This window comes from Geotrypetes seraphini, chromosome 12, assembly GCF_902459505.1.
Source record: "Geotrypetes seraphini chromosome 12, aGeoSer1.1, whole genome shotgun sequence".
NCBI classification, from domain to species: Eukaryota; Metazoa; Chordata; class Amphibia; order Gymnophiona; family Dermophiidae; genus Geotrypetes; species Geotrypetes seraphini.
In genome coordinates, this window is record NC_047095.1 from 40,296,071 (window position 1) to 40,311,076 (window position 15,006).

The window sequence follows — 15,006 nt, forward strand, 5'->3', positions numbered from 1 at the left end:
TCAAAGGTACACTGAAATCATCCACATAAAATAATTCCATCCACATAAAAGCCTTAAAGGACCTAGTCCACTAGGGATACAGGACCCAACACGGTCTGCGTTTCGACAAAAAGTCTCACTTCCGGCTCACCACACAATTGTTTCCCACGTACTCACCTTTATAGGACCCCCAGGGACCCCTGAAGAAGACTTTTTGTCGAAACGCGGATCGTGTTGGGTCCTGTATCCCTAGCGGACTAGGTCCTTTAAGGCTTTTATGTGGATGAAATTATTTTATGTGGATGATTTCAGTGTACCTTTGGAACTTTGACACTTTCAAATAAAGTCCATTTAGGAACATCGTCACTCCACAGAGTTTCTTTGGTTTTCTCTGGATTTTCTTCTTTGTGGATATTTTGGGGTCAATTCCTTTTGTTTTTAGATTTAAGCGATTCATACATTTTTAAAATAAATAAATATAAATAAATTAACTTACAAATGCACGTGGATACGTTGCCTCTATAGTACATCTTACGAACACCGAGAAGTTCTCTTTGGCACAATGCAAGTACCATAGTGAGCATTAGCAGTCTCTTGTAAATTTGAGAGACCGCGATCGTACTCTACATGCCCTGGCTTAGAAGTGAGGTTCCTTCCTATCACAGTATGTGCAAAACAAGTGCTGTAGTAAAAGTATGTGTGGGGGGGAGGGGGGGCGTTGGACTGCCCCAGGCTCTGTTTTTGCGGGGGTCGTGGGGGCTCTCCATCCCTCCGTGTATCTCTTTAAATGCTTCCAATTGCTGCTCGTGCTGGCCTCAGCCCCCTTCTGACGTCAATCGTAGTCACGCGTCTGGGGGTGGAGACAGAGTTAGGCGCCGTTCGGCCTGATTCTGAAAAGAACTTAGGTGCCTGCAATGGAGGCCAGTAAAACCCTGATCTACATTACCAACGCTTATGTCTGTGACAGGCGCTGTAAGACGCGATTCCGTAATTGGCGCCTAAGTGTGACAGACACACAGTCGGTGCCTTTTGGCAAGGCACCTGCCGATTTAGGCGCCATTTATAGAATCTTTGCCCTTAGAGCTGGGAACCGTAGCCAATTTGGGGTGTGAGGATTTAAATTAGGCCTAGGCCTCATTCCATAACACTGCGCAAATTCTAGGAAAGCCCCTGATCCGCCCATGCCCTTTCCATGGCCAAGCCCCCCTTTTGGATCCGTGCAGAAAATGTACCCACACATCTTTATAGAAGCCTGACTACAAAGATGCGCCCATAAATTCAGCTGTTGCCAATTATTGCCAATAATTATTTCTTGGCGCTAATTGGTACATTGTTCGTTTAAATTGCATGCACAAACCGGGCACGTGCCTGAATCTGAGCGCACACTTTTAAGCATCATAAACAGTCATGCTTTTGATTTTTCTAAGAGGAGAAGGAACAGATATATATGAACCATCTAAAACGAAAGAACATGACTGCCACCGCTGGCTTTAATGAATGGCAGTCATATTCAGCTGTTATATGTACAGCTAGCTAGGAAAAACAGAACAATACAAAGCGGCTTATAAATCAAGTATTATATAATGATTTTTAAAAGTAGGGCTTCGTCTATTATCAGAATGAGTTCATTTTACCTTTTCCTCATGAGTCCATTATTCACATGTAGTCAACAGTGAATTGAAAACAAATATTTTAACTCTTATTTCAACAGCATTCCCGTGCTATACAATTCAAACTTTTAATGTATTTTGGCGCATTTTGGACAAAATGGATTCCTGACGTCCTGATGCATATTTCTTCAGGCTAAGTGTGCTTTTGCATTAAAAAGCTTGATTTGTATAGAATAGGGACACTTGAAATAGAGTTAACGTTTTTGTTTTGAATTCACCATTTATTACATGCGACACTTTGAAAGAATAATGGACTGATGATGAAAGGGTATAAGAGGCTCATTCTGATAACAGATGAAGCCTGATTTTTTTGGACGTTCATTATATAGTTGATTGATAAGTCACTTTCTATTGTTTTGACTGTTTTTTCATAGCATGCTGAGTGATTGAGTCAGTGGAACATATTATTTTGATAACTACAGGTAAGCAGTTTAATCAAGGGCAGTTTTTTAATGGCCCAAATTAAACTGCACAGCTAGTGTATACCGTATTTCCCCATGTATAGGCCGCATGAAATGCCGATTTAGGTTTTAAAACTCTGGCATGTGTTTTTGACTTAGGTGCTGTTTTGCACACACCCCAATCCCCCCAACTTTCCCAGTCACTTACCCATATATTCCTGGCTAGTCTAGTATATGGGGAGGAGTGTTCCCTCCTTCCTCCTGCCGCAGCCTGGTCTTGGGTTCAGAATGGCACATCTGACCCTTAGTGGTAATCTTGCAGTGCTACCACTAGGGGTCATCTTCCATATAGGACTTCTGTAGTTAAGGTTTAGTAACTGCACTTTACTGAAAGGGCCATATAGGCACCTGTCTATAAAATAGAGAAAAAATAGTTGCTTTCTTGCCCCATTAATCTAGGTTCCCTGTTAGAAAATTACCCTTGTATAATATAAGGGCCTCTCTCATGTACTTATACATAAGTGGTTCATATTTATTCCATATTTCTTCAAATACTTACAAATTGTATATGCATTTCATGCCTATTATGTTGACTTTAAAACATATCTGGTGATGTTTTTCACAATTACAGAAATTGAAATACCTTTAGTCATGCTTTTGATTTTTCCAAGAGGAGAAGGAACAGATACATACGAACCATCTAAAACAAAAGAACATGACTTTTAGACTTTGTGTAGCGGTATAGTCAATTACATAGGAACCGAGATGTAATACATCTATCAGCATTAAACAACTGAGACTTTGTATCACAATATAAGGTGACGGGTCTTAAGCGCGCGAGACAGATGTGCCCCAACAAATGAGTGCCGACAGTTCAGCGCAGGACTTCATCGCACAAAAGGAAAACCTTCTTTTAAAGGGCTCCTATGGGAGGTGTGGGGGGAACCCCCACTCTACTTAATAGGGATCGTGCTGGCGTTGGGGAAGGGGTGTAACCCCCCACATTATACTGAAAACTTAACTTTTCCCAAAAAAATAGAGTAAAAGTTAAGTTTACAGTATAATGTGGGGTTACAACCCCCCCAAAACCCCCCCAACACCAGCACGATCACTATTAAGTAGAGTGAGGGGTTCCCCCCCACACCTCCCCGTCGGAGCCCTTTAAACGAAGGTTTTTCTTCAGCGCAATGAAGTCCTGCGCTGAATTGTCAGCGCTCGTTTGTCGGCATGCGTCAGTCTTGCGCGCTTAAGACTATGAACCGCATTCTACTTATTAAATGTAAAGAAGTCACACTGTTCTCTATGCCACAAAAATATTGAGATCACAAAACTGACAGAATTGTGCAAAACAAAATCTTTGTTAACACCCAGAACATTCACCTATAAAAAGGTCAAGCAAAAAAGTCAGACATTGTGTTACAGGATAAAAGCAAAAGTACAGCAATACTAGGGGAGTGTGTGGCACAGTGGCTAAAGCTACAGCCTCAGCACCCGGAGGTTGTGGGCTCAAACCCATGCTGCAACTTGTGTCCCTGTGCAAGCCATTTAATTCCCCCCCCCCCTTGCCCCAGGTACATTAGATAGATTGTGAACCCACCAAAACAGACAGGGAAAAATGCTTGAATACCTGTATAAATTCATGTAAACCATTCTGAGCTCCCCTGGCAGAACAGTATAGAAAATTGAATGAATAAATAAATAGTGTAAAAAGCTTCAGGCTCTGATAACCAGAGCTGATATTGTGACATCACAATGCCTCATTCCACCAATGCTTAAGAACCAACCTCATCAGTGATGTCACAATGGCTTCATTGTCCTATACTTGGCTCACTTTCACTACATTTTCATTTCTAGAGTGGTGCAGTGGTTAAAGCTAGTTTCAGCACCCTGAGGTTGTGGGCTCAAACTCACATTGCTCCTTGTGTCCTTAGGCAAGTCACTTATTCCTCCACTGCCTCAGGTACATTAGATAGATTGTGAGCCCACCAGGACAGACAGGGAAAAAAATGCTTGAGTACCTGAATAAATTCATGTAAACCATTCTGAGCTCCCCTGGGAGAATGGTTTAGAAAACTGAATGAATGAATACATAAATAAGCCTGTTGTAGCAACCTGCAATGTATGTGTATGCAGTGCTGCCTGGTTATTTACTTTGCGTCAGACATTGCAAAAGACCTCATTGGCCCTAAGGAAGAATATAAAAGCCATGGCATGCAGTCACGAGGAGGACAATTTTTAAAGCCATCTAGGTAGCCAAAAAACAAATCTGAGGGTGTATATTGCAGTTAAAAATAGCCATGGTGCTTAATTTTGAAACAGATGGGCCAATATTCAGACTGTGGGAGGCAGCCCACCTAAGTCCCGTGTTGGCGGTGAACTTGGATATTCCATGCCAGGACATTTTTGGTAACTGGCACTGAATATCCAGGGGGGAGGGGGGTGCAGTCAGTGAAAACTGGCTATGCCAATATTCAGCGCTAGCTGGTTAAGTTAATAGTAGCCAAAGACAAGCATGCTATTGATGCAGCCTGATTTGACCACTAAACTTAGCCTGTCAGTGATGAATTTGCTGGTTATCATGCAATATAGCCAGTTAACTTTTAGCCACTAACCACAAATATTTAACGGAGAAACCCAGTTATCTCACACTGAATATTTGCAGTTAGCCGGTTAAATACTATTTAACCAGTCAGCGGCTGTTTTTGGCTGGTTAATATATCTGGATATGGGGGGGAGGTGGGGAGAAGAGTTTTTGGGGAGGTTCTATAAAAGAAACAGAGAAACATGACGGCTGGTAAAAGCCATCTTGCTCTCTTCCCCCACCCTTTCTGCGATCTTTAGGCAAGGCAGTTGAGCTGGAGCAGGCACAGAAGGCTAGAAGAGGCATAGTCAAAAGATCTTCTGAGTGCTCCAAGCTCTGTTCTTTGTGTCTCAGTAGCTTTGGACGGGCTCCTGCGCTCCCACCATGGGAAAACCTAAGCTGAAAAGCTAATCTGTCACTGCCCAATAGAGCTCCAGGCCGGCCCCCTCCGGTAAGCTGTCTTGCTATCTGGGCTCCCCCAAACTGTGGCTTTGCAATTGGGCCTGTCATTGCCCACTGAACTGACAGAGCTCCATGCCAGCCCCTCTCCTAGAAAGCTCTCTCTTGTCTCTGCAGATTCTGAGCTCCCCTTCACCGCAACTGTGTAATCGGGTCTGAGACTGCCTGAACAGAACTCTGGGCCAGTTACTCCCCCCACAGATGCTGGGAAAAGTCAAAAGTCATTTTCCTGTGGCCATGTCAGGATTGAAGTTCTGTGCTCCCCCCCCCCCCCCCAGGGAAAACCATCTTCATCTGGCTTCCTTGGGCTCTGTGGTGTCTCCCCACAATGAAAAAGCTACATCTGCCTCTGGCCTCCTCCAAACCCTAGGCTGTACAGTCAGGTCAAAGACCCAATTCCATCTGGGCTGCAGTCGTACTCCAGTTTTTCACTCCTCTATGCTGGGTCAGCAACAAAAAAAATTACTCTGGGGTTGGGATAAGTGGGTACTTACTCAGTTGTACCCTTTCTAATAAAAATGATTGCCAAAAAAACCACAAAACAAAATCCCAAAACAAGAAAGAAATGAGGGTAGTGGGGAGAGGAAGGGGTATGGCAAAGAAGGGGAAAAGGAGAATGGATGTGCATTTGTAAAAATGGATAGGAGAGTAGAGATAAGTTTGGGGAAACAGGAAAACACCTATATAATTTGATGGGGCAGAAAGAATGGAGTATGAGTGTGAGGTAGACAGGTATCAGGTGGATGGAGCTGCTGCTCTTGTTGGGTTGTTTTTGGGTTTGTTTGTTTTTTTTGGGTTGTTTTTGGGTTTGTTTGTTTTTTAAGGATCGTAGTTGATATCTGGGGACCTTGAGTTTATCTTGATGTGTTTCTGGAGGATGGGGATGGAAATCCTAATCTTAGAGAAAGATGGGCTCAGTTGTACCAACATAGCACTTTCCACTAAGATGTGAAATGCTGAGCTTTACTTGTTAATAACGTGGTGTTACTAAGTCCTCAGCATTGTTGGGACTGCCGACAGTGCCGTGGAGTTAGTACAGCAAACCTTTGACTTTCACTCCATCTGTGTGTGGAGAAGTCATCCCTAGTGATTTTCGAAAATGTGCTTATCTAAGCATTAAAGATGTCATCGCCCCGAGCGTCTCTTACCCTCGTTACGCCACTGACCTTATTAGAATGAGAATATGGTAAACTAGGTTTACCTTAGTGTTTATCCCTTCTGTGTAAAATACTGTGATCTCTCAATAATTTTTGTTCTTGTTAATTTAGCATGTCATTTTTTTTTTTAACTTTATTTGACATAAATTATAATGTTATTTTTTGAAACTGTAAACTGCTTAGATGTAGTATTTACAATTCACTGTATATCAAGTGTATAAACTGTAAAGTATAAATAGCAAGTTTAAAGCCTAAGGCCCAGAATGAGGAAGGAAGGCCCCAGGGAATATGCTAAGAGTGTGTGAGTAGAAGGAACTTGTTTGATCTCTGGGTTTGTATTTTTTGAGCTACAAGTTAAACCAGGCATAGTTTTGGTTAGTATAAACAAGCTTTTAACTTTTTTGTTCTGTACCTGGGCTCAGTTGGCCTTATGTTTCAGTTCTCTCTTTAGGCCCAGAACCCTCAACTATTCATTCCCAAGCTATCACAGGTACAGTATATTGTTGCCATGGGAGACTGACGCTTCAAACCAGTGAGCGGTGTGCTCAAAGGATTAAGACATCTGGGTTTTACGTCCATTGCTTTCAACGGAACTAAAACCCAGATGTCTAAATCCATTCTTCTTTTTCTGGAACCATATGGTAACCCGACTCAAAGGTGACATTATAATTTATGCAACTATGTAAACTATTACTTTGTTTTAATTGTCCAAATGTTTTAGATATGAATGGGAAACAGAGAATCATATCAAAAGGCAGAGGGGGACAGTTTCATGCCAGGGAGGTGCAGTATAAATCTGTCTTATCTGAAATACAAGGACATTTTCTTGGACACCACGATCCTCATTCCCCTTCAAGCACAAATAATTTCAGCAATGACATACTGAAATACACACCTCCACCGGGCTGTGAATACTCATTACAGGTGGATTCATCCTGTGGTCTCTTGTAATGCTTCAGGAGTGTAACAATGCCATCATGACCTGGAGAAGTTATGAAAAATATTTAGCAACATTTCATCTCATTTCTTGAAGGGTAGATATTTAGCAATATTTAAACAGGGGGAGAGCTGACTGGGGAGGGAGAAGATACTCAGTGGCGCTTAACTGAGGGTTTTAACACAAAGGCTGCCTTTTCAGTGCAGTGTTTATTTACTTATGGGAATGATTTTCCCCTAGATTTATGTTCTTGAATTTTGGGGGAGGAAATGGATAATTCCCTTACCATCATGTACAATCCATAGTTAAGCAATCATTTTTGATAATGATAAAACTCATATCTATTTGAAAATATTTTGATAGCGTGTCTTTTCAGATTTTGGTAGTCTCTGATTCTGGCTAGATTAGACTATTGCAATCTTTCATTAGCTACAGCCTCAGCACCCTGAGGGTGTAGGTTCAAGCCTACACTGCTCCTTGTGACCTTGGGCAAGTCACTTAATCACCCCATTGCCCCAGGTACATGAGATAAATTGTGAGCCCATGAAGACAGACAGGGAAAAATGCTTGAGTACCTGAATAAATTCATGTAAACCATTCCGAGTTCCCCTGGGAGAACAGTATAGAAAATTGAATGAATGAATAAATAAATAGTGTGAAAAGCTTCAGCCTCTGATAACCGGAGCTGGTATTGTGACATCATAATGCCTCATTCCACCAATAAGAGGCAGCCTCATCAGTGATGTCACAATGGCTTTATTGTCCTAAACTTGGCTCACTTCTACTACATTTTCATTTCTAGAGTGGTGCAGTGGTTAAAGCTACAGCCTCAGCACCCTGAGGTTGTGGGTTCAAACCCACATTGCTCCTTGTGACCTTGGGCAAGTCACTTAATCCTCCACTGCCCCAACATTAGATAGATTACATTAGATAGATTGTGAGCCCACTGTAACAGACAGTGAAAAATGCTTGAGTCCCTGAATAAATTCATGTAAACCATTTTTCGCTCCCCTGGGAGAAAAGTAGAGAAAATTGAATGAATGAATAAATAGTTTGAAAAGCTTCAGTTTCTGATAAGCAGAGCTGCTATTGTGACATCATAATGCCTCATTCCACCAATGTCTAAGAGCCAACCTCATCAATGATGTCACAATGGCTTGATAGTCCTGTTCTCGGCTCACTTCTGCTACATTTTGATTTCTAGAATGGAGCAGTTGTTAAAGCTACAGTCTCAGCACCTTGAGGTTGTGGGCTCAAACCCACATTGCTCCTTGTGACCCTGGGCAAGTCACTTAATCCCCCCATTGCCCCAGGTACATTAGATAGATTGTGAGCCCACTGGGACAGACAGGGAAAATGCTTGAGTCCCTGAACAAATTCATGTAAACCATTCTGAACTCTCCTGGAAGAACGGTATAGAAAATTGAATAAATAAATAAACCATTTACCATTGATTCAAAAATTCAGCGGTTAGGATGATATTTGGTATGTGAAGATATGAGCCCTTACAACATTTTTTATATGAGAGCCCATTGGCTGCCTTTGGCAGCAAGAATACGGCTTAAAATAGAAACTATGGTTTTTGAAATTTTAACAGGTAATGCTCCCATTTATTTAATTGCTACAAACTAAAACCTCAAGCACTATTTAACTGTAGTGAACTGTTCTTCAAACCTCAGAGACATCACTCAGGACTCATGTAGATTATTATCCTAAGCTTTATGTGCCATCTCCTCACTGGTTTAATTATTCTCCATATTTGGTAACTTAACAATATTTTCAGTAATAATAATAAACACGTTAGCTTGTGGTCTTGAAAGCCTGGGAGAAAGCCAACATGTTTTGCTTCCTGCTTTATCAAGGCTGTTCCCTTTAAGCCACCGACATCCGTCCTGACCACTTAAGTCTTTAATGCTTAAGTGATCTTTAATGTCATATATATATATATATATATATATATATATATATATATATATATATATATAGTTATAGTTTATTATTTATAATCCACCTTTGGCCAAGGCAAAGGAAAAAAACCCTTACATAATAAAATATACAAACATAAACAAAATACAATTCCTAAACAAATGTTTTAGATTTGCCAGGATGCATCAGTCCAACATGGCTCCCAGAAAGCCATAAAGACCAACAAATCTAATTAAAAGCCTCAAGCAACAAATACGAGCAGAGCTGTTTCTTAAAAGAAGATAAATTTGTTTGTTTCTTCAACTCCATGGGCAGCTTATGAACATAAGAATAGACTTACTGGGTCATCCCAATGATCCATCAAGCTCAGTAGCCCGTTCTCACGGTGGTCAATCTAGGACACTAGTACCTGGCCAAAACCCAAAGAGTAGCAACATTTCATGCTACCAATCCAGGGCAAGCAGAGGCTTCCCCCATGTCTTAATAACAGACTATGGACTTTTCCTCCAGGAATGTGTCCAAACCTTTCTTAAAACCAGCTACACTATCCACTTTTACCACAACTCTGGCAACGTGTTCCAGAGTTTAACTATTCTCTGAGTGAAAAAATGTTTCCTCCTTTTGGTTTTAAAAGTATTTCCCTGCAATTTCATCGAGTGTCCCCTCGTCTTTGTAATTTTTAACGGAGTGAAAAATCGATCCATTTGTACCCGTTCTACTCCACTCAGGATTTTGTAGATTTCAATCATATCTCCCCCTCAGCCGTCTCTTTTCCAAGCTGAAGAGCCCTAACCTTTTTAGTCTTTCTTCATGTGAGAGGAGTTCCATCCCCTTTATCATCTTGGTCGCTCTTCTTTGAAACTTTTCTAGTGCCGTTATATCTTTTTTGAGATAAGGCGACCAGAATTGAATGCAATACTCCAGGTGAGGTCGCACCATAGAGTAATATAGAGGCATTATAATATCTTTAGTCTTGTTAACCATCCATTTTTTAATAATTCCTAGCATCTTGTTTGCTTTTTTGGCTGCCGTCGCACATTGGGCGAAAGACTTCATTGTATTGTCTACAATGACACCCAGATCCCTTCCTTGGGCGCTTATTCCCAAGGTGGACCCTAGCATCCGGTATCTGTGAGTTTGGTTATTCTTCCCAACATGCATCACTTTCCATTTGTCCACATTAAATTTCATCTGCCACTTGGGTGCCCAGTCTTCCAATTTCCTAAGGTCTGCCTGCAATGTCTCACAATCCGCATGCGTTTTAACAACTTTGAACAGTTTAGTGTCATCTGCAAATTTAATCACCTCACTCGTCATTCCAATTTCTAGATTGTTTATAAATAAGTTAAATAGCACCGATCCCTGTACAGATCCCTGTGGCACACCACTATTTAGTCTCCTCCATTGAGAAAAATGACCATTTAACCTTACCCTCTGTTTTCTATCCGATAACCAATTCCTAATCCACAACTGAACTTTGTCTCCTATCCCATGACTCTTTAATTTTCTCAGGAGCCTCTCATGAGGAACTTTGTCAAAAGCTTTTTGAAAATCTAGATACACTTGGCTCCAGCCAAAGAAAACATGCCGTATCTGGTCTTAGTCAGTCTCCATCGATGAAAATTGGCTTTGAATATATATGGATCAAAATTCAAAAGTACTTAGCCAGATATCCACTATCCGGATCAGTGCTCTAGCCAGACCTATCTGTATGGTCACTAGTGAAACATAATTTTTTTAAAGTACTAGTTAAGCATATAACACAACTAAAATTATGAACTGAACTTTATAGATTGACTGGCCTGACTGAATATGAAATAGAGAATGACACGGTGACAAAATTCATCACCGTTCCCGTCTCCGCGGATAACTGCGGGAAATAATCCCATGTCATTTTCTAGTGTCTATTTCAACCTCAGTCCTTCTACACCAGCATTCTTCAAAGCAAAGCTTGTGGGTCAGTGGTTGTGGCCATTCATACTCTGATTCTTATGTGAGCCAAGGATAATGAAGCCATTGTGACATCACTGATGTGATTGGCTCTTAGGCACTGGTGGAATGAGGCATTATGACATCACAATATCTGTTCTGGATACCAGAGACTGTCATTCTGTAGTGTCTGTTTCAACCTCAGTCCTTCTACACCAGCATTCTTCAAAGCAAAGCTTGTGGGTCAGTGGTTGTGGCCATTCATACTCTGATTCTTCCCTCTTTCCTTAAAGAATGATATGAAGATGGTTTCCCACGGTGATGAATTTTGTCACCGTGTCATTCTCTAATATAAAACCCTATTAATTTAGCAGCATAAATGACAGAGTTAAAGTACCTTTCTCATAAGCCCACATCAAACATGTCTGTTCATCTTTTTCGCCACTAGATCTGCTTGGATCACAAGCCACCAAATTCATATCTGCTCCATTGTCTAGTAAGAACTGAACCAGCCGAATATGGCCATGGTAGCAGGCGCAGTGCAGTCCTGAAACATTAGCAGAGGCAACAGTCATTCCACTCAACATTAGGCCTAGCCTCAAGATAGCAGTTATAGCACATAATCATAAAACTTGAAAGACTGATTTCCTGTAGAGGACCCATTATAAAATAAATTACTCTGCCAGGAAAAAATATTAGAGCTTTTTATTTTTAGCGGTATGAACCCTACATGTCGGCAGTTATTCTGTTGATGGGAAATAATTATAAAGGTAGGATGAGAGGAAGAGTTGTAAAAGGCTGCTCTGTCTTTAATTCTGAAATAATATTGTGACAGCACGAGAGATATCTGAGGTGCTTAACAGTTAGATATTCACCAATAGCGGAGAGAAAATCTATATTCTTCTGTGGTGGTAACGTAACGCGTGTTAACAATAATCACAGCTCTAATTAACAAAATTAATAATAAATATTTATGTGAAAAACTCAGACCCTGAACCCGTGAACTGGTGACAACACCAACTGAGGTTCAATAAGGGACCATCATTGTTTCCACTGTCTCCTAATACCATTAGAGTGAAATTATCTACAATCAACATAGGAATTGTTTTTAGCTGCACGAGACACTTTAACGCCTCTGGGGTTCTATACCAGCGCAATACCATCTGAATCAGATAAGGTTCTTGCTGTATTTATTGTTTCAATATGGATGGTATTAGGGGACAGTGGAAACAATGATGGTCCCCTATTGAACCTCAGTTGGTGTTGTCACCAGTTCACGGGTTCAGGGTCTGAGTTTTTCACATAAATATTTATTATTAATTCTGTTAATTAGAGCTGTGATTATTGTTAACACGCTTAACAGTTAGAAACAGGTGCTTATTTCTCTTACCAGTGTGTCCATCTCTGCCCTGTTGATTTATGCTTACAACATTCTGGTCAAGGAGAAACTTCACAAGTTCCATATTTTTGCCATAGGTGCACGCACTGTGAACACATAACAGAGTTAATCCAATCTCATATTGTCAGCGTGCTTGCTACTATACAAAGCAGTGACATAAAAACTTGGGGCTTGATATTCGCCAATCGGCCAACACATACAAATATTTGGATATGTTTAAGTGGATTTTTTTTTTTGACCAACTATTTATTTAAGTTATACTGCTGAATATGTGGTTCCACTTAACCCTAATTCTAGAAAGTTGCACGTCCAATTTAGTGCACAAAAGTTATAGTTATAGTTATAGCCACAACTGACCCAGCGCCCTGAAAACTTTTCCGCCCCACAATACCCTTCTGCGACTGACCCACCACCCCTAACAACTGCCCCACATCCAAGAAATCCTCTCTTGCTGCCTCTACCCTCCAAAAAACTACTCCTCACCATTGTCCTAGCCCTGTAACTGCTCCATCTGACTGCAAAGTGTCCCCCCACCAAAAAAAAACATAAATTCCCCTGCAACTGTCCCACCATTCTGTAAACTGACTCTCCTCTTACCCCACTACCCCACAAACCAACCTAGCCTCCCAAATATGCTCCCCATAAACTGTACCACCACCCCATAAGAACATAAGAATAGCCTTACTGGGTGAGACCAATGGTCCATCAAGCCCAGTAGCTCGTTCTCACAGTGGCCAATCCAGGTCACTAGTACCTGGCCAAAATCCAAAGAGTAGCAACATTCCATATTACCGATCCAGGGCAAGCAGTGGATTCCCCCATGTCTATCTCAATAAAAAGACTATGGACTTTTCCTCCAGGAACTTGTCCAAGCCTTTCTTAAAACCAGCACAGGTAGTGTACACACCCAATGCACAAAAAAGGCCACACACAACAGTGAACCATGCTCTGCATATTTTCCCCACTTGCTGTTACCTGTGAAAAGCAGTTTCACTGAAAATATTTTCCTTTGTCAGGCTTTCTGCTCCTGAAAGCTGGATTAATTCCTTCACCACTTCAAATTTTCCATTATAGCAAGCACTGGAAAGAAAGCAAAAAAAATATCTGTTTACGAGAAATGATGAGGTCAGTTTAATGACTGAAGAAGCTAACCTTTTGCTTTACTCTAGTGATTCTCAAATGGTGCACTGCAAACTGTTGTGAGTAAATATTTTAAAGGTGAGACTTGGGGATGGCGTGAGAGAGGTGTGGTAAGGCTTGGGAATGCGCGAGTGAAAGAGTGGTGAGGCATGGTAAGACTGGGGAGCACATGCAAGAGAGGCAGAGAGGTGAGACAGGCGAAGTGAGGGTGAAGGGGTGATGGGAGGGAGTGCGTGAAAGTGCCACCAGTCGGCTCTGGGTTGCCCTCCCTGCCGCTTGGCAGGGCCAGAGAAGGGACCACGCAATGCAACCAGGAGCAGGGAGCTGGGTCCACTTTCCTCAGTCACGCTGGGATGGGGTGCCTTGCAGGGACAGTCACTCTCAGGTGTGCCCTTTGCCTGTTTCCTGACTTTGTGTTTCTCCAGTCACTGTTATCTTCTTCTTAGTCCTCCCTGACGGGACACACCTGTGGGTTCCCCCTCCCTCCCCCCCTTTCTGTGAGTACTTCATTGTGAATGACTGAACTCAGACTTTCTTTTATTATTTTTATGATGTCTAACACCTCAGTTTTCTACATCATACCTATGTGGATTAGGGTTTTCTTCACTAACTAATATTAAATGCAAAAATAAAGAAAGCTTTCAGTGCACTGAAGATGAAATGAGGGTATGTTTGTTTCATATACCATATATACTCGAATATAAGTCGATCCAAGTATAAGATGAGGTATCCTTCCCCCCCCAAGGAGGAAAAAATGTTGACTCGGTGTGGGGGGTGTGTGTGTTAATATTCATGTGTCCTGCCAAGATCTGTGCTCTGCCCCACCTCCCTCCTCTGCCAGGCTCTGCACTCAGCCCCCCTTCCTCCCTGCTAGGCTCTCCACCCTGTCCCCCTTCTCTCCCTGTCAGAATCACCCCCTCCCTGCCAGGCTCTGCACCCAGCCCCCCTCCCTCCCCTGTACCATGTACCCCCTCTCTCCCGATGTCCTGTAGACCTCCACCGGGCCTGCCATATGACATGGTGGGCTGGAACAGGAGGGATACCTCCTGTCTCCTGTCCCGGCTGACTCTGCCAATTTTTTTTTTTTTACCTCCCTCGTGCCTCCCCCTATGTATCTTTTTGAATCCCTGATGGTCCCGTGAGAACTTGGGGCAGCCATTCAGTGAGCGGCTCAGCGCTGGGCAGGAGCTTGGAAAGCTCCCTCCTGCCCAGTACACTGCCGGACCACCAGGGATTCAAAAAGGTACGCATGGGGAGGTGGGAAGGAGGTTAAAAAAATTGGCAGAGTCAGCTGGGACAGGAGACTGGAGGGATCCCTCCTGTCACGGCCAACCCCACCAGGTTATACGGCAGGCCCAGCAGAGGCCAGGAGGGTGGGTGATAACCCAAATATTAGCCAAGACCCCCATTTTTGGGACTTTTTGGCCC

General features: G+C 42.2%; 1 protein-coding gene across 8 annotated transcripts in view; it reads right to left on the bottom strand.

Moving 5' to 3' along the window:
- LOC117346428 (serine/threonine-protein kinase TNNI3K) overlaps positions 1–15,006 on the bottom strand; it is a 278,321-nt gene that overhangs the window by 144,228 nt on the left and 119,087 nt on the right. For all 8 annotated transcript variants that reach the window (XM_033915962.1, XM_033915967.1, XM_033915964.1 and 5 more), the window contains 5 exons: positions 13,414–13,518; positions 12,430–12,524; positions 11,437–11,586; positions 7,143–7,229; positions 2,694–2,750 (listed from right to left, as the gene is read on the bottom strand). In XM_033915962.1, the coding sequence (XP_033771853.1) occupies positions 2,694–2,750; positions 7,143–7,229; positions 11,437–11,586; positions 12,430–12,524; positions 13,414–13,518 (494 nt within the window). The remainder of the gene's footprint in view (positions 1–2,693; positions 2,751–7,142; positions 7,230–11,436; positions 11,587–12,429; positions 12,525–13,413; positions 13,519–15,006) is intronic.